The 17,352-nt window shown below is 66.4% G+C and overlaps 3 protein-coding genes across 8 annotated transcripts; all 3 read left to right on the top strand.

Moving 5' to 3' along the window:
- The first annotated feature begins 940 nt into the window (after window positions 1–940).
- ST6GALNAC4 (ST6 N-acetylgalactosaminide alpha-2,6-sialyltransferase 4) lies at window positions 941–4,305 on the top strand. Of its 3 annotated transcripts, none has more exons than XM_075772178.1 (6): window positions 941–1,228; window positions 1,977–2,053; window positions 2,439–2,609; window positions 2,763–3,175; window positions 3,309–3,416; window positions 3,499–4,305. In XM_075772178.1, the coding sequence occupies exons 2-6, from the start codon at window positions 2,042–2,044 to the stop codon at window positions 3,686–3,688; spliced, it is 894 nt and encodes a 297-aa protein (XP_075628293.1). In that variant the 5' UTR covers window positions 941–1,228; window positions 1,977–2,041; the 3' UTR covers window positions 3,689–4,305. The 3 variants fall into 3 exon arrangements, with proteins under 3 accessions (XP_075628293.1, XP_075628294.1, XP_075628292.1); XM_075772177.1 differs by lacking the exon at window positions 941–1,228 and adding an exon at window positions 1,542–1,669; XM_075772179.1 differs by lacking the exon at window positions 1,977–2,053 and having other exon boundaries at window positions 1,116–1,228.
- A 1,003-nt stretch (window positions 4,306–5,308) lies between these two features.
- Window positions 5,309–9,748, top strand: ST6GALNAC6 (ST6 N-acetylgalactosaminide alpha-2,6-sialyltransferase 6). Of its 3 annotated transcripts, none has more exons than XM_075772124.1 (7): window positions 5,309–5,458; window positions 5,968–6,097; window positions 7,087–7,151; window positions 7,296–7,475; window positions 7,679–8,076; window positions 8,263–8,370; window positions 8,449–9,748. In XM_075772124.1, exons 3-7 carry the CDS (start codon window positions 7,137–7,139, stop codon window positions 8,636–8,638), a joined length of 891 nt encoding a protein of 296 aa, XP_075628239.1. In that variant the 5' UTR covers window positions 5,309–5,458; window positions 5,968–6,097; window positions 7,087–7,136; the 3' UTR covers window positions 8,639–9,748. The 3 variants fall into 3 exon arrangements, with proteins under 3 accessions (XP_075628239.1, XP_075628240.1, XP_075628241.1); XM_075772125.1 differs by having other exon boundaries at window positions 5,342–5,499; XM_075772126.1 differs by lacking the exons at window positions 5,309–5,458; window positions 5,968–6,097 and having other exon boundaries at window positions 6,999–7,151; window positions 8,263–8,367; window positions 8,446–8,792.
- An 800-nt stretch (window positions 9,749–10,548) lies between these two features.
- On the top strand, window positions 10,549–15,517 carry AK1 (adenylate kinase 1). Of its 2 annotated transcripts, XM_075772128.1 has the most exons (8): window positions 10,588–10,637; window positions 11,183–11,299; window positions 12,094–12,136; window positions 13,122–13,157; window positions 13,833–13,996; window positions 14,217–14,333; window positions 14,790–14,981; window positions 15,295–15,517. In XM_075772128.1, exons 3-8 carry the CDS (start codon window positions 12,127–12,129, stop codon window positions 15,358–15,360), a joined length of 585 nt encoding a protein of 194 aa, XP_075628243.1. In that variant the 5' UTR covers window positions 10,588–10,637; window positions 11,183–11,299; window positions 12,094–12,126; the 3' UTR covers window positions 15,361–15,517. The 2 variants fall into 2 exon arrangements, with proteins under 2 accessions (XP_075628242.1, XP_075628243.1); XM_075772127.1 differs by lacking the exon at window positions 11,183–11,299 and having other exon boundaries at window positions 10,549–10,636.
- The last annotated feature ends 1,835 nt before the right edge of the window (window positions 15,518–17,352 follow it).

The raw sequence follows: 17,352 nt of genomic DNA, 5'->3' as shown, positions 1-17,352 counted from the left end.
TGGGGTTTCCTCTCCTGGCAGCAGCTTCTGCCCTGAGATGCAGTTCCCCAGCAGCTCCCCCAGACCGCAATGAGCAGGATCACCCTCAATAAAGGTCCTCAAGGTCTCGGTCACTGTCTTCCACCCGTGTCGAGGGGGTGCCGCAGGCCTGCCAGGTTGGTTTCTGCCGTGCTGGGGAAGGTCCTGCCCTGGGCTCTCTGTGAGCCATGTCCTGCCGGTGGGGACAGGCAGGGAAGCGCCAGAGAGAATCTGGCTGGGCTGGGCATGCCCAGCGCTGTGGTGGCCCTGCCACGTTGGGGGCTGCTTTATCCCATGTGGGCTAGCTCCAGCAAAAGCAGGGCAGATTGATCTGACCCTTCTCACATGTTCTGTGGGCTTCCCCTACCAGACAGCAGCGTGTCCCGCTGCCTCCCTTCCTCCTGGGAGGTGATGCTGGTGGCTTGGGGGCACCCCAGGCTCTTGGGCTGAACCTGGCTGCAGTTTAACCTGCCGTCTGCCTGGAGCTGGTGGGTGGTCTGGAGGCGAGGGTCTGGCTGGGGATTTGTCCCCAGCTCTGGCAGAGGCTGCCTGGCTGTGGGGGCTGCACACCCGCCCCGCTTGCTTGTCGCTGTGCCCTCCCTGAGGCAGAGTCCCCCATCCCTGTTTTCCCTTGCCTGTGCCTTGCTGCTGCCCCTCCTGCCGGTGAGGAATCCCTCACTCCCCTTCCCAGCCCCTCGCCCGCTGGACGTGGCTCAGCCCACCCCGTCAAGGTGAAGCTGGGGCAGGGGGAGGCAAAAGGGGGGAAAACTCGGTCATGTCTGAGCATCTCGAGGTGTGCCCTGCTCCCTGCATGGGAGCCTGGCGGTGTCCCTGTCACCTCTTCTTTCCTGTGGATCAAAGCCCGTAGGGGACAGGGTTGGTACCGGTTTCAAGGTTACTTCTCTCATTTCTTTGTCAACAGCAGGAGAAAACAAAGTCCAGCAGCCCTCCCTGGGCAGGCGGGCAGCAGGCAGTTCGCTCCGCAGCCGTTTCTGACAGGTGCTCTGCAGCTCGGCCCTGGCAGGAGGGGCTGGAGGTGACAAGTGGCCCCCCCCAAGGGACATCGGACAGGGACTGGGGTACCAAGAGGCCTGCATGTCCCGGCCCTGTTCCTGAGCCATTTTGGATCATTTTGGTCCTTGAGCTGTTCCCAGGGACCAGCCTGAGCTCACCAGCGTCTGCCATGGATGGGAGCTAGTGGTGCACGGAGGTGAGCAGGGGGGGCTGGGTGGAGGGGACCCCCAGGCTGGAGGGGAGCCTGAGAGGGCAGAGCAGGAGGTGTAGAGAGAAATGGGTGCTGGGACCCGGTCCCGGGGCACACCGGCTGGGTGCTGGGGTCAGTACCAGGACGGGTGGGATGGGTGCCGGGGTCGGTGCTGGGTGCCGGTCCCGGAGCCTCAGGCACGGGTGGTGCTGGGCTGCGGGCGCGTCCCTGGAAGAACCGGAGCTCCGTGCCGGGGCCGGGTGGAGCGGGGCGGGCGGAGCGGGGCAGGCGGGGGCGGTCCCGGTCCCGGCAGTGCCCGCTCAGCTCCGCTCCGCCCCGCCGCGGCCCCGCCAGCCCCAGCCCGGTGCCGCCCGGCCGGGATGCCGGGACCGTGGGCGGCGGCCCTGGGGGCCGGGGAGCGGCGCCGCCTCGGGGGCTCCCGGCGAGGTGAGTGGGGCCGGTACCGGGCACCGGGAACGCCGCTCCGCGGGGCCGCCCCTTCCCGGGCTCCGGGCCCGATCCCTGCGGGGGGGGGCGGGGCCGCAGTAGGACGTGGGACACGGAGGGAACTGGGCACGGGGCGTCCGGACCATGAGGGTGCGTGGGGCCGGCCCAGACTCGGGGGGGTCCCGGCACAAGGCACGGGGCGGGGAGGAACCCTGGGCATTGGGGTGCTGGAGACGGGGGGGGGGGATCCCGCTGGGAACCTGCGCCCCACTCACCGGTGCCGCCGCTGAGCCCGCTCTGCGTGCAGGGTGCGAGCCCCCACCCTCCGGGTGACCCCCGGACCCCGCCGGGTGACCCGCCAGCTCCCCGAGGATGAAGACGCTGGTGAGTACCCCCCGGGACAGAGGGTGCGGGGCGCTGGCGGGCACGGGGGTGCGAGGGGCCGGGGGGACCCTGCTGGCAATCGGGGGGCCACTGACCCCGAAAGCGGTGCGGGGGACGAGCGCAGCCTGGCAGCTGCCGGTGCCCGCAGGCAGCGCAGAGCCCCGGGCCCACGAGTGCGGCCATAGGGCACGTGGGCCGGTGCTGCCTGCAGGAAGTGAGCGAGGCACCGGCACCCCACGCTCCCCGCTCGGCTCCTCGCTGCACCCCGGCCCACCCAGCCGACGCACCCGTGCCTCAACACCCACCTCTCGCGGGGCTGCCGGCATCCGACGTGGGGTCGGTACACGTGGCCACGCTTGGAGAAACCCCTCCACTTTGTTTCCAGGTCCGGCTCTTCCTAATGCTGGTGTGCGTGGCGGTGGTCACGGTGCTGTACATCCTGCTGTGCTCCCATGTCTGCCTGCAGTTCTGCTGCTGGCCCCTGGGGCAGCAGGGCGGCCCCACGGCACCCACCATCCTCAGCTTCCAGGGGTACAGCCGTGTCCCCGACGGCAAGGTGTGTGGGGATGGGGCAGTTCTGGAGCTGGTGTGGGGCAGCTTCACTCACCCGTGTCTCAGTTTCCCCTTCCTTAGGGAAGAGCAGGCTGGGCTGCGGTGTGTCCGGCCACTGCGGGAGGGAAGGGGAAGCCAATGGTGCATTTTCCCACAGCCGCTGGAGCGAGCGCTGTGCCGCCGCTGCGCCATTGTCTCCAGCTCGGGGCAGATGCTGGGCTCACGCCTGGGAAAGGCCATCGATGGGCAGGAGTGTGTCCTGCGGATGAACCATGCCCCTACTGCCGGCTACGAGGAGGATGTGGGGGCACGGAGCACCATCCGGGTGGTGTCACACACCAGCGTCCCGCTGCTGCTGAGGAACCAGCCCTACTTCTTCCAGCAGTCCCAGGAGACCCTCTACATCATCTGGGGGCCAGCAAAGAAGATGAACAGGGAGAAAGTGGGCCCGACCTACCAGGCGCTGCTGAAGGTGATGGAGACGTACCCCCACCTGCAGATCTACACCCTGACCGAGGAGAAGATGACATATTGCGATGACGTCTTCCAGAACGAGACGGGGAAGAACAGGTACTGCTGGTTCCCAAGGAGCACCCATTGGGTCCCCCTGCCATAGCACCCATCCCCCTTGTCGGGCACCCGTAGCCCAGCTGGGATGGCAGCACCGTGCCACCCACTCCAGCACGGCCGTGGTGCTTTGCAGGCTGAAGTCCGGCTCCTTCCTGAGCACGGGCTGGTTCACCATGATCCTGGCCATGGAGCTGTGTGAGCAGATCTGTGTCTTCGGCATGGTCAGCGACAGCTACTGCAGGTGCGCGGGGGGCGGCAGGGGCAGGCGTGGGGTGGTCCGGTGTCCCCCCGAGTCCCACACCCACCCCGTCCCCTCCCACCAGGGAGAAGAACCACTCGAGCGTGCCCTACCACTACTTCGAGAAGGGCCGGCTGGACGAGTGCAGGATGTACCTGGTGCATGAGCGAGCCCACCGTGCTGGGCACCGCTTCATCACCGAGAAAGCCATCTTCTCCCGCTGGGCCAAGAGGAGGAACATCATCTTCACCCACCCGTCCTGGGCAGGTGGTTAGGCTGCCAGCCATGGGGTGAGGCAGCAGGGACCCTCTCGTCCTGCAACGACGTGTCTCAGCTCTGCTGTTGCCACAGTTGAAAGCCTTTTGCCAAGCCCCGGAGTGGGGAGTCTCTGTCTCCGCAGCGGCAGAGCTGGCTCCCCCAGCCAGTGGGTGGGCTGGGACCCCCTATATCAGTGCACAGGGGACAGGAGCTGTGCCTGCCCAGATGGACCCAGGGCGACCACAAAGTTTTTCCGCCCGCTCTACTGAGATGAATATTTAATGCAGGATTAAGTATTTGTGCTGCTGGGCTCCAGCATGACGGGGAATGAGAGCTCGGCCCTACCAAGGCCGCGAGCTGGTGCCTCTCCCAGGGATGAAGCTCCACCACGGTCCTTGCCCCACTCATGCCCAAGACCTGGCGCTGGGGGGGGGTGCAGGGAGCTGAGTCCGGGCTCCCCCATCCTGCTGCCCTCTGCTGCTCTGCACCCGGGGCAGGTCCCTGCGGTCCCCTGCATGCCTCCAGCTGGGAAGCCCAGGGGCCACGTGCACCCCGGGGGCTCTGAGTTGCCTTGTCACAAGTGCCCTTGGATTCAGACCAAAGCAAACGTGGCCATTAAAACTGTTTTTTAACTCGGCGGTGCCCTGCTCTGTGCCCCTCGCAGCTGTGGTATGTGGGGACAGGGGACGGCAGCTGGTTGCAGGACTGCGGTGTCCTGCTCTCCTGCCAGGCTATAAATAAGAGGGGGAGGTGATGAGGGGGTAGAGCTGAGCCCGAGCATGGGGGAGGGTGCCAAAAACCTGCAGTTGAGATTGTTTGGGAACGAACGGCTGCGGCTCTGCAAGATGGGTGCTGGCCAGGCGTGGATTTCGTGCTGGGTCTGGGATCCTCAGCCCCACAGGGCTCCGCGCTGCCGGGCTGCAGGCAGGACAGCTGCCAGGTCCTGTGTCCCTGGAGAGACGGAGCACGCCATGGCCATGTTATGGGTCTTTGAACCCGTAACAGACGCCACGTGTTTGCGTGGGCCCAGTGCTGTCTGGGGGGGCGGGGGTGAGCAGGAGGGGCAGAGGGATCGGCGTTAGCTCCTTTTTCAACCGAGGCCAAGTGCTGGGGTGAAGTGAGGAGAGAGTTGGCTGGGACATGGGGCAGGGCTGAGCCCGGGGATGCTGCCAGGATGGCTTCCTGCAGGCAAGTGCCACCGGAGGAGCCCGTGGAGATCTTTGCTGGGTGCTTCAGCAGCCACAACCCCACGCAGCAAAGGGCATCGCTGGTGCAGCACAGCCAAAACCCTTCTGGGGAGGTATCGGCCACTGCAGCGGGGATGCGGGCCCCCATCAGCAGCGCAGCCCCCTCTTCGTCCCATGAAATCCCCCCGAGAGGGGCCCTGGGCTGCCCAGCGGCATCCCAACAATGTGGCCCTGCGCCCGGCAGCGGGTCAGGCACCACGTGCCGCTCCTGGCACTCGCGGGCAGCGCCACCCCCGCCATCCCGCTGCCTGCACCGGTGTCCCCGAGGGGGAGGACGGGCCAGACCGCAGGGGCGGGGGCGGCCCCGGCACTTTCTGTCGTGGCCCAGCCCGGGCGGGCGGCGCTAGGACCCCCTCGGCACTCCCCGGTCCGGGCGGCGCTAGGACCCCTGCGGCGTTCCTCGACCCCGGGGAGGCGCGCGGCTCCCGGGGCTCCGTGCGCGCGCGGCGGCGGCGGTCCCGGTCCGGGCGGCGGCACCGGCAGCAGCGGCACCGGCACCGGCACCGGCAGCAGCATCGCGGCGCACTGCGGAGCCGAGCGGTCGGTGGACCGGGCGCGTCCCCTCCGGGCCCGTTTAGCCGGTGCGGGGGGAGGAACGGCGCCGTGGCCGGCCGGAGGAGCGGCCCTCGCCCCTGCGGCTTCGGTGCACGGTGGATGGGCGCGCACCGTGGTGGTGCGCGGGGAAGGGGCCGGCTCCTCCCCGCCTGGACGCGGCCGGGCTCCGGCCTGCCCGGTTCCTGCAAAGCGGGGCTGCCGGGGAGGGCTGGCGGTTCTAGGGGAGCGGGAGGTCGCATCCCGGGGGGGGAGGGCTGCACCCCGGGAACAGGGGGTTGCATGCCAGGGCGGGGGAGGATTTGCACGTAGGAGTGGAAGAAGGTTTGCACCCGGGGGGGGGGGGGGGGCCCGGGAGAAGGTTTTCACTTCCCGGGATGCGGGAGGGTTTGCATCCGGGGCTGGGGGAACACCGGCACATGGGCGTGCGGCGAGATTTGCACCCCGGGGGTGCAGGGAGGGGGGGGAGCGGGTCTGGAGCAGCCCTTCCCCGGCAGAGCCATGGCCGTGCTCGCCGGAGGGCCCCGGCAGCCCCCCGCCGCCCGCGGGGCGCACCGGGCGGAGGAGGAGACGATGGACCCCCCCGCGCCGCTCGCCGCCCGCTGCAGATGAGACCCCCCCGCCCAGGTAAGGCCCGTGGGGTCCCCGCTCTGGGGTCACCCGTGACCTGAGCACTACGGAGGGAGCAAAGCTGGGTGCAGCGGCAGGAGCGAGGGTCCCGGCTCTGCTCCCCAGCGGGGTCCTGCCGCCGCTCCCCAACCTGTGCACAGCGAAGCCCCTTTGCGGTGACACGCCAGGCCACTGCCTGGGCTCCGCGGGCAGGTTGGCACCTTCCCGGGCATCGACATGGGCCCCCAGAGCCCTTTGGGGTCCCCAGTCTCCCCAGGGCTTGAACCCAGGCTGCTGCAGAATTTTCCATCCCTGCTACTCCCAGGGCAATTAGTAAGCAGGCTTCAGGGTTTTTTTTAAATTTCCAATTGCTCTGACTACTCCAGGGCAGCGAGTGACTCACTAACGAGGACTCTGAAAAATAAATTGGGTCAGTCCACCTCTCTGAGCCTGGGTAAATGGAGGTGAGAGCAGGTCCCCCCGGGGTTGAGCATCTGGGGTACACCCCACACACCTCAGGTCCCGGGACTGGGGAGGTCCCTGCAGGCTCCAGCTGAAATTGAGCCCATGTGTGAGCCAAGTTGGACAGGTCTCAGTTCCTCTTCCCCCAGTCCGAGCCTTTGCAGTGGTTGTTTTAATGGGATTTTGCCTCGGGAGCGGCAGGTTTACCCTCCCTGACCCCCGTGGATTTGAGCAGCTTCAGCCCCGCTGGCGGGGGATAATCCCTCCCTGGAGCCCAGCCCGCCGTGGGGATTTCCCCGGCACGAGCTGTGGCTGGGTTCGGTTTTTCAGCACCGTAGAGCGTGTCTGGCCTCTGCCCACAACGTTTCCTTTCCCCACACCGGTGCCAGGATTTGTCCTCCCCTCTGGCACAGCTGAGCCGGGCTGCCCAGCAGCTCATCCCGTATCCCCGCCAGCACCCAGGGAGCCTCTCCCGAGCAGTGGGGGGACAGGAACCTGCGTGCGGTGACGGGAGGCCAGCCCTGGGGTGACCGCATGCCTTGCAGGTGCTCGCAGGACGCCGGCGATCGCTGCACGCTGAGGCCAGCGCAGAGACATGAGTGGCAGCACGGTGAGTGCTGGGGCATCATCCCGGGGACGGCAGGCATCCCCTTGGGGACGCCAGGCATCCCGCTGGAGATGCTGCGGGGAGTAGGGCCGGATGCCGATGCTCACGGGGTGGGGGCAGTGGCTGACGCTCTCCCCCTGCCCGCAGAGCCAGCGCGCCGCCGCCCTGGGGGTCCTCTTTGCCCTGATCATGCTGCTGATCATCTACAGCTCTGGCAGCGGGAGCGAGGTCTTCCCCTACAGCCGCCTGCGGGGCAGAGCCCGCCGGCCCCCCGACCTCAAGAAGTGGGGGGTGAAAAGCGGGTACCTGCCCGTCTGCGGGAACAAGGTATGAGCTGGGTGCTGGGGTCCAGCCTCAGCAGTGGGCGCAGGATCCTGCCCTCCGCTGACGTCCAGCCAAATCGTCCCCTCTGGTGGGACAGTGGCTCCACGGGGGATGGCGGTGCCTTGTCCCCTGTCCCAGCTCCATCCCTCCCCGCCTGGTTGCAGTGACACCAAAAGTCACCTGCTCACGGCACTTGTGGTCCCCAGACCCTGACTGCCCGCTGCCACCAGTGCGTCGTCGTCACCAGCTCCAGCCACCTCCTGGGCACCCGCCTGGGCACGGCCATCGACAGGGCCGAGTGCACCATCCGCATGAACGATGCTCCCACCACTGGCTATGAGGTTGACGTGGGCAACAAGACCAGCTTCCGTGTGGTGGCCCACTCCAGCCTCTACCGCGTCCTCAAGCGGCCCCAGGAGTTTGTCAACAAGACCCCAGAGACCATCTTCATCTTCTGGGGGCCGCCCGCCAAGATGCAGAAGAGCCTCCTGAAAATCATCCAACGCGTCAGTGCCTCCTTCCCCAACATGACAGCCTATGTCGTCTCCCCCGGACGCATGAAGCAGTTTGATGACCTGTTTCGGGGGGAGACAGGGAAGGACAGGTACCTTGGAGCCACCTCCTGCACTGTGTCCCCCCCTTTTCCAGGTCCCTGAGGCAGAGCTGGCTCTTGGGGCTGCTCCCCAGCTGGGGCATCGGGATGGGGGTCCCTGGGGCATGTTGGGGACCCCGGTGGGGGTCCATCACCTGTATCACCCCACTCCTGTCTCCCTCCATTTCTCCTCCCCAGGGAGAAGTCACGCTCATGGCTCAGCACCGGCTGGTTCACCATGGTGATCGCAGTGGAGCTGTGCGATGCCGTCCACGTCTATGGCATGGTGCCACCCAACTACTGTGGGTAAGGAGACCCCCGACCCCCCACCCCAGCCCCCTGGCCCCGCTGTGGGGCTCACCCCGTGCTTTCCCACCCCTGCAGCCGCCGGCCCCCGCCCCGCCGCCTGCCCTACCACTACTACGAGCCGAAGGGCCCCGACGAGTGCACAACCTACATCCACAACGAGCGGAGCCGCAAGGGCAACCACCACCGCTTCATCACCGAGAAGCGGGTCTTCGCCAGCTGGGCTGGTCTCTACAACATCACCTTCTCCCACCCTGCCTGGCCCTAGGGGCTGCCCTCACCCCCAGCTGGGCAGACCCCTGGAGCTGGGACGGATGGGGGTTCCCCCGCATCCCCCTGGGAGCAGGGAGCGGCGGGAGGCAGGCATGGGGGTGCCACCGGGTACCTCCCACAGGACCACCGCCATTGTGCACGGTGGCTCCTCGCACCTGGGATGCGTTGGGGTTTGAGCTGTTTTTCGGGGGGGGGGGCCAGGTGGTGAGCGCAGGGTTCGAGGTCCCCCCGTCCCATGGGCAGGAGGTGTGGGGGTGAGATCCTGCCCAATTCTGGTCCAGGAGAGTGTCGCGGCCCCTGCAAGCACACAAGGGGATGCCAGGTCCCCTCAACTCAGTTTGGGGTTGCGTCACTTTTGGGGCCACTATGGAGACTGTTTCCCCCCGCTCTGGGTGAGTGGCCCTCCTCTTGGGGCTCAGCCCCCTCAGCCACCCCCAGCACCCCGATCCTGGTCCACGGGCATCCTTCCCTCAGCAGAACCCCGCAGTTTTCAGTGGGACCCCATGGGGGTGACACTGCCACCCTCGGTGCCCCAGCACCCCAAAAACACTCATCTCCTTCTGACACCACTGCCCCCCACGCCCACACTGCCAAAACCTTTTCTAACCAAGCGATGGGATTTTGGGGGCTTTTGCTTTTTTCTCTCCCTGCTTCTGGTGCCAGGGTTTGTATTTGACTTTCTCTCCAAGCACAACCAGCCGAAGAAGCGAGCAGGGACTGCCAGGTGCTCGTCAGCGGTAACGAAGGGGACGGCAGCAGTCTGCGGCTCGGTCCTCATAATTTATTAACTCTAATGAACTATTTAGAAGTGGGCACATAGCGGGGGGCTGGCGGGCAGCAGCGCCCCTTGGTGCCCTGTGGCTGAGGGAGGATTTTGTTATTAGTTTCTCAGCAGCAGAGAGGTGGGTTTGGGGGAAATAGGTAAATACGGTGTGTTTGGGTGCTGAGCCCCGGTAAGGCTCCGTGCCTCAGTTTCCCTCTGGCTGTGGTCTGTCCCCATTGTGGCTGGGGCGTTGGGGAGCTTGGTGCAGGGGGAAGCCACAGGACGTCCGCATTTTGTAATGGTTTGTACAGGAATAAATATTGCTGAAGTCTGTTGCCTTGGGCCCTGGCTCCGGGCTGGGTTTTTGGGGCTGGGCAGTGGGTGCTGGCGGTGCCATCGGAGGGGATTTCGGGACCCCCAGCCCGCAGCGGTGCTGGCCCTGGGTGCTCAGGAGGATACGGGAAGGGAACTGGTGTGTCCAGGTGGGACCCTGGCTGACCCCAGCTGTGAGCCGTCCCCCCTGTGCCTGCCCGGAGCGGGTGGCAGCTGAGACCTCCCCAACTTGTGTCACCCCCACCAAGCTGTCCGGGGGTCGCTGGACCTTGGGACGGGTCTCTGCAGCCACTGAAGAGGAGGAGGAGGAGGGGCAGGTAAGGCCAGTGCACCCCTGGGGCTTTACCCGCCCCCCCCCCCCCCCCCCGGGGTTGGCAGGGTGGCAGTGCCGGCTGGGGTGCTGCAGGGGGTGGGGACAGGGATGGGGACATGGGGACAGCAGCCCCCCGCCACGAGGCTAGGGGAGGAGGCGCGGAATAGAGGCGTGGGGAGCCCCAGGGATGTGTCAGGGACCCCAAACGCAGCAGGGTGGAGGCTCCCCGTGCAGATGGGGAAACTGAGGCACGGGGGGGTCTTGGGGGGCCGGTGCAGCACAAACCCCGGCCCGGGGGCTCCGCACCCCTCGGCCGTGCAGGCGTTAACCGCAGCGCAGCCCCCCGCCGGGGCTGGGACCCCCCGCCGGGCCGGCACAAGGACCGATGCTACGGGGGGCGGTGCCCCCCCCCTCCCGCTGCCCGTCCCCTGCCCGTCCCCTGCCCGTCCCCTGCCCGCTGGGCGGCAGTGGCCCCGCTCCCGGCATGCACCGCGGCGCCAGCGATCTATATATAGCGGTAAAAATAGCCGGGCAGGACAGCAGGCAGCTGCCCGCGCTGCCCGGCCCCGGCCCCGCGCCCAGAGGTCAGTGCCCCCCGCCCCGGGGGGCTCCCGGTGCCCCGGCCTCGGGGGGGGGGGTCACTGTGGGGCGGGGGGGGGGGTGTACCCGCCGATGCTGCCCGACAGGCCCCTGTCCCGGGGAGGGGGGGCTGCCAGCACCGGCTGGGGACCGGGGCGCGCTGCAGGGGATGCGGGGGGACATCGCAGGGCATGGTGAGGGGTTTGCGTGGGGTGCTGGGGGCACTGGTGCTGAGGCACTTGCGTGGGTGCAGGAACCATTGCAGGGGGTACTGGGGGGGCTTGCAGGGGGTGCTGGAGGGATTGCAGGGGTGCTGGAGCAGCCCAGTCCTGGGGCTGGGGTCCCGGGGGGGTGAGCTGGATGCCGGTGGGGTGCGATGGGGGCTGGGGGAGGGGTGAGTCGGAGCTGGCAGTGGGGTGAGATTGGTGGGAGCACCCTGGGGCGCATCCTGCGATGGCCCTTGCTGGGGAGTCCCAGGACACGCTGCACCCCCCTCCCCAGCCCCATCCTGCTGGGCTCCCCGGTCAGCACCCGCTCCCCATCTCCTCGGGACTGGGCACCTCCACATCACCATCACCCTGCACCCGTGGGCCCAGCGCTGCGCTGGATCAGGCCCTGAGCCCCCACCAAGGGCCAGGGCTGTCCCCACCCTCTGTGCTCCCACCAAGGTCGGTGCCAGCAGTCCTGGGGCTCGGCACCCCTCACAATTAGGGACCCTGGGGGTCCTGCACCCTCCCAGCACCACCCAGACCCCACGGGGGCCATCCCAGGGCTTCAGCCCCACAGCACAGGTGGGACGTGACCCAGTACCGGTTTCAGCGTGGCCATACTTACCCTCTGCCCTTTCCTGGCTGTAACACGACCTCGTCAGGCCGTGGGCTCAGTTTGGCCATGGGATGCCCCATCCCAGCACCCCGTCGAGCCGGTTTGGGGTGACACACTGTGGCCAAGCAGGTCAGGTGCTGCAGGGTGGGGTGCGGGCAGGTAGGATGGCCAACCTCCCCCCCCAGGTGATGGTGGTGCAATGGGGTGCTGCAAGCCCCACCTTGGGGCACCCCCCAAAAAAACAGCCCGTGAGGAGCTGGGGGGAAGCTGCCTCCATCACTCAGTGCCCTGGTGACACTGGTCAACCCAAGCTGCTTTCTGGCTGCCAGGAGGCACCCCGGGCACAGGGATGTGGTCAGGGCAGGGGAGGAAGCCGGTAACGTCACCACGCGTCACCCGGCACGGGGAAGCCCTCACCGCCCTCACCGCAGCCGGATGGGGCGGGTGGCTGCCGGGAGCCAGGTAGGCGATGGCCGTGATAGCAGAGGGCCCGAGCTCCCTGTTTTAGGGCCAAGCCGTGGAGCTGGGCACCAGCATGGCAGGGAGGGCAGAGCTGTTGTCTCCCTGGCCCCTGGCCCGGGGGATCTGTATGTCCCCACAGTACTGAGTTTTTCATCCTGTTGTTCTTCCCTCGCAGCCTGAAGTGCTCCTGTGCCTGGACCGCGGCAGCATGTCGACAGGTGAGTGCTCTGTCCCCCTTGCATCCGTCCCCCCTGCATCCATCTGTCCCTTCGGTCCCCCTGCATCCGTCCCCCTTACACACATCCCCTCCATCCTCCTTGTAGCCCTCCCATTTGTCCCTTGCACTCATCCCCTCCATCCCCTTTCCATCGCTCCCCTCCATCCCCCTTCCGTCCCTTCCCTATGTCCTCCCCTCACCTCCCTCCTGTCTGTCCGTCCCCGCTGTCCCTCCAGCCCCCCACGTACCCCGCGTCTCCTCAGTCCCCGCCAGCCACTTGGCACCGTCCCCAGCCCCAGGGATCGCTGGGTGCCGAAGGAGTTGAAATTTCAGCTGGCTGTAATCAGGAGATGGGAAAGTGGCCCCAGAGTGGCTCGGCTTTATTTTTAGCTCTGCCTCCCCCCACGGCATTGCACCCTGGCATTGCCCCGCACCACGGCTGGGCCACATCCTGCAGGTGCCAAGGGACCCTGCGCCTGGGTGCTCGGCAGGGGACAGGGCGGTTAGTGCCACATGCACGTCGGCCACCAGGTCCAGGGACTGACACTGGGGTTCGGGGACTGCCAGGGGTTGCACCAGGTGCTCGAGGTGGCCATGCCAAGCCGATCCTGCCACAGCCCCCGTTAGCCCGCCGGGGCGACAAGCCAGCCACGGGGATGGATGTGGTCGGTCCTTGCCCGTGGTGGAGCCGTGGACAGTGACCATCTCCAGGACACCCCACATCAGTGGGATTCCAGCCTCCTGGCCAAGGTGCCATGTGGTCTTTGTGCTCAGCCACATCCAGCCCGGCCGTCCCAACCTGCTCAGGTGATGAGGACAGCACGTGGCTGCTTCCCACTTTGCTTTATCCTCCGGGGGTGGGGGCTGGGGTGGTTCCCCTGCATCCCTGGGGATGCCTGCCCTGGATCTTGCTCCCCTGGGAAGACCTTGGTCTTCAACATGCTTTCTGGCTTTTGATAATTATTTATTTTCCTTCTCTCCCCCAGAAAAACTCAAGCACCACAAAATCATCTTCGTGGTGGGTAAGTTGATGTCTGGGTCCTGCTGCTGGCGGGGTCAAGGCCACAGCGCAGCCCTGTCCCCCCTACGCCTCCAGGGTTGGGGGGGCTGTGGGGAGCCTCCAGGGCTGGGGAGCTGGGACTGGAGCCTGGGGCTGTGGGACCTTGGCTGTCCCCAGGCACTGTGGCGTGGCTGTGGCTCCGGCCCAGCTCCTCGAGGCCGTGGTGGGGTGTGCTGGGACCAGGAGGGTGCCGCTGGCCGGGCATGGGGTGGCAGCATCTGGGGTGATGTGATAGTAAACATCGAGGGGGTGACGTTCTGGGTGCCAATGGGGTGGTGGTGTCCTGAGTGCTATTGGGCAGTGATGTCCTGGCTGCTGATGGGGTCATGATACCCTGGATGCTGTTGAGACAGTGACATCCAGGTGCTGGTGGGGTGGTGGTGGTGTCCTGGATGCCATCAGAGTGGTGGTGCCCGCACGCCAATTGCCAGCAGCGCATGCCACCCCCAAGGACCTGGCATTCCCCAGCCCACCCCAGGAGCAGCTCTTCCCATCCTTCTGGCACTGGGCTTGGGGACACCATCCACCATCTCACTGGGCTCTGGGGACTCCTGTGGGTCTGTGCTGCTGCCTCCAAGTACCCATCCAGCTCCTTACTTGTGGTTTGGGGCACCTGTGGCCCTCGTGTGACTTGCAGGTGGCCCCGGCTCAGGGAAGGGGACCCAGTGTGAGAAGATCGTACAGAAATATGGCTACACCCACCTCTCCACGGGGGACCTGCTGCGGGCAGAGGTCAGCTCAGGCTCAGAGCGGGGCAAGAAGCTGCAGGCCATCATGGAGAAGGGCGAGCTGGTGCCCCTGGTGAGTCCACGCGGGTCACCGGCTGCGGAACAGTGGGGCAGGCAGGAGTGGCTGTGGGGGCACCAGACACCATGGTGACGGTCAGCATGTGGACCAGGGACATCTCCATCCCTGTCACCCCAGGGGAGGTTTACAGCAGGGATGGGGGGGGCAGATGGGTGCAGAGGGGGGGACCACGTTGTTCCACGTCAGCCCTGGCAGCTCTGTCCCTGCTCCCCAGGACACGGTGCTGGATATGCTGCGGGACGCCATGGTGGCCAAAGCAGATGTATCCAAGGGCTTCCTCATCGACGGCTACCCCCGCGAGGTGAAGCAGGGAGAGGAGTTTGAGAAGAAGGTGAGGGCTGGTGCCATGCTGTGCCATGCATCCAGGCAGAGGGGCTCCATCCAGCAGCAGCCTAGCCTCCCCATCACCGTGAAGATCCTGTCCCAAGAAGGTCTAAACTGGGCACTGTCCCAGCCAGCAGGTCCCCTGCCTTGGGGACAGCCCACACCCAGGGTGCAGTGCGGGGAACATCTTTCCAGGGTGTCCTCAGGCTGACAGAGGATGACCACAGTGCCGGCGAGATAGTGATGGCAGAGAGCCAGGGCTTGGCCACGATGTCCCTGTGCCTTCCTCTGCACGGGTCTGGGGGCCACTGGGACACCAGAATGGTGGCCCCCAGACCCATGTGGAGGGAGGCAGAGGATGGCGTGGGGTCATCTGTGACCCCCATGCTCACTACCACCATCTCCCCAAACCAGACCCATGCTGGCTTGGCATGGTGACAACCATGTCCCCCCCTGCCCATAGATCGCCCCCCCCACGCTGCTGCTCTACGTGGACGCGGGGAAGGAGACGATGGTGAAACGCTTGCTGAAGCGAGGCGAGACCAGTGGGCGGGTGGACGACAACGAGGAGACCATCAAGAAGCGTTTGGAGACCTACTACAAGGCCACTGAGCCCGTCATTGCCTTCTACAAGAGCAGAGGTATCGTCCGCCAGGTAAGCGGGGACGTGGCCGATGCCAGCACCCTCCAGCCCCACAGCTTGGGGTGCCTGGGGTCCCGGGGAGGGGAAGTGATGGATGGGGCTGATGAGGGAAGGGGGAAAAACTCAATCCTAGCTCATTTGGGGTGGGCTTGACCCCTCGAAGCCAGATCCTCCACTTCCTGACACGGAGACCCCCTCCAAGGATGGCCCTGCACCCCTTTGCCCTAAATTTGTGCCAATTTCTCTGCCCCCCCATGGCCAAAATCCATCCCTGGAAGAGCTCCAGTCGCACCATCCCCTCAGATAATCCCCCCTCTGCACCCAGCTCAACGCCGAGGGCTCCGTGGAGGAGGTTTTCCAGCAGGTCTGTTCCCACCTCGACACCCTGTAGCTGACCCCCTGGCCCCGCTCCCCCCGCCGGCGCGCTCCGGCAGAGACAGCGGAAGCGGCTTTATCCTGTTTTCGTGGACGGAGCCACGCGAAGGAAATTTCAAGGACATTGTGTTTGGCTCTTTCCCGTCTCTCCCCAGTAAAGTTCACTTTAATGAGCCCAGACTTTATCTTTTTCTTCTGTCGCAGGAAATGAGTTTTTCTTTCCAGAGATTTTTTTTTTTTCTCCCCCCTGTCTCCCCCCCCCCAGCCCCTCTGGAGCTGATTAAGGGCAGGAAGCGGGTGTTTATCCCACCGGGGCAGCGGGATGATGCTGTGCTCGGAGGAAGGGAGGGAGCATCCCGGCCGCTTGCCCCGGCTTCCCAATCCACAGCCTGCCGGGAGCCTGCAGCCGCCTCCTGCGGCCTGTGCCCCTCGCCCCGATCCTGTCCCGCTCCCTGCACCCCGTTGTGCTCTCTGTGTGTGTGTGTGTGTCCCCGGAGATGCAGGCAGCATCTGAGCCCTATCCTGCACACGCATCCCTTCCTCCCGGCTCTCCCTCAGCCTGCCAGGGGCTGGGGGTGGCCGGATTCAGATCCCGGCATGGGCCCAGCAATGCCGGGATAAGGATTTCCACCACTTTCGTATCTCAGCCTTTCCTTGTTTCTTTTGGCTGTCAGGGTTTTTGGGGGTGCCATTGGTGCCACCTCTCAGCCCAGGATGGAGCTGTGTTCCTGGGGGGCCAAGGGACCTGCCGGGGACACCCAGCTCAGCCCGGCTGCTACGCTGGGAGTGGGGAGGGGAGACAGGGTCAGGATCCTCATGGGGGGTGAGCTGCAGGGCCCCAGCAGACAGGCAGTTGGGGATGTTGGTGTTGGGGACAGGGATTCGGGGGCTCCCCAGCACCCACCGAGCTGCCCAGGCACAACGTCGCAGCGGAGGGGCTGCGGCAGGGCTTGGGGCCAGGGTTTACCCAGCCACGGGGAGGGCGGGAGGCAGCAGAGCTGTGACCCCCCCACAGGGCCCCCAACCACTCGCTTTTGGGCTGCTGGGAGCTGGGCACAGAGCCAGAGGGCTGGGGGGGCCGGGGAGGGCGGCAGCGCTGGGGGCAGCCGAGGCCACGGGGCCAGAGCAGAGGAAGGAAGCGAGCGGGGAAAAAACATAAATCCCCAAGAAGAAAACCCAAACCTGCCAGGCTCCGACGTCAGCCTTGTGCCTGGGGGGCAAAGGAGCCACCAGCAGAGCCCGGGGCGCAGCGGGGAGGCAGCCAGGCGGCCGGGCGGGAAGGATGCGGCCATCCGGCCGGGGCTGGGGCGCTGCCAGCGCAGCTGAATCAGGGCTGGGGCCGGCGGGCGTCTGCCCGCCTCGTGCTGGTGGGGACAGGAGGGACAGGTGGTTTGGGACGCTACAGCCTAAAGCTGTGCAACAGGGAGCAAGGTGACCCGTCTCCCTTGTGCCTCCAGCCCTCTTTGGGTGTGCTGTGAGCGTGCCTCAGTTTCCCCAGGTGCTGAGCAGGGGGGTGAGGCTGGGAAGGAGGAACACCAGCGTGCCTAGCGGGACTGGACACCCTGCCCTCCTCCCCAGCGTGGCCCCTGGGTGCTTGGTGATGGGTTTTTAGATGGTTTTCCTCCAGCTGGAAAGCCCAAAGCCACCCTGTAAGCTACGGGGGGGGGGGGGGAATTCTGTGCTGGGGCTGAATGGGGAGCAGGGGGCTGCTGACATGGTCACCCCCCAGTCACAGCCACCCTCTCATCTGTCACCCGGCAGCCACCGCCATCCCAGGGCCCAGCGCTGAGGGCCTCTTGCTCATCGCCCTGTGATGACACCGCGGGGAGAGGGGGGTGGGAGGGCAGGGGTGCTGTGCTAGGTCCTGGTCCCCGTCCCTGTCCCCATCCCCAGGCGAGCACCTGTCCCCGCGCTCCCCAGGAGATGGCAGTGCTCTGTCATGGGAGATGTCTGCCGCTCACCCCAGGGTCAGGGACATCTCCAGCGACATCCTGGCTGGTGGGGACAG

This window comes from Balearica regulorum, chromosome 20 (assembly GCF_011004875.1).
Source record: "Balearica regulorum gibbericeps isolate bBalReg1 chromosome 20, bBalReg1.pri, whole genome shotgun sequence".
In the NCBI taxonomy this organism is placed as follows: domain Eukaryota; kingdom Metazoa; phylum Chordata; class Aves; order Gruiformes; family Gruidae; genus Balearica; species Balearica regulorum.
This window is presented reverse-complemented; position numbering and strand designations above follow the sequence as displayed.

Coding starts and splice junctions, on each gene's coding strand:
- ST6GALNAC6 (XM_075772124.1), top strand. Junction 7,476..7,678: donor TGCCCGTCTGCGGGAACAAG/GTATGAGCTGGG, acceptor TGTGGTCCCCAG/ACCCTGACTGCCCGCTGCCA. Junction 8,371..8,448: donor GTGCCACCCAACTACTGTGG/GTAAGGAGACCC, acceptor CCACCCCTGCAG/CCGCCGGCCCCCGCCCCGCC.
- AK1 (XM_075772127.1), top strand. Junction 13,158..13,832: donor CAAAATCATCTTCGTGGTGG/GTAAGTTGATGT, acceptor TGTGACTTGCAG/GTGGCCCCGGCTCAGGGAAG. Junction 14,334..14,789: donor GAGAGGAGTTTGAGAAGAAG/GTGAGGGCTGGT, acceptor CCCTGCCCATAG/ATCGCCCCCCCCACGCTGCT.
- ST6GALNAC4 (XM_075772178.1), top strand. Junction 2,610..2,762: donor GCCGTGTCCCCGACGGCAAG/GTGTGTGGGGAT, acceptor ATTTTCCCACAG/CCGCTGGAGCGAGCGCTGTG. Junction 3,417..3,498: donor GTCAGCGACAGCTACTGCAG/GTGCGCGGGGGG, acceptor CCCTCCCACCAG/GGAGAAGAACCACTCGAGCG.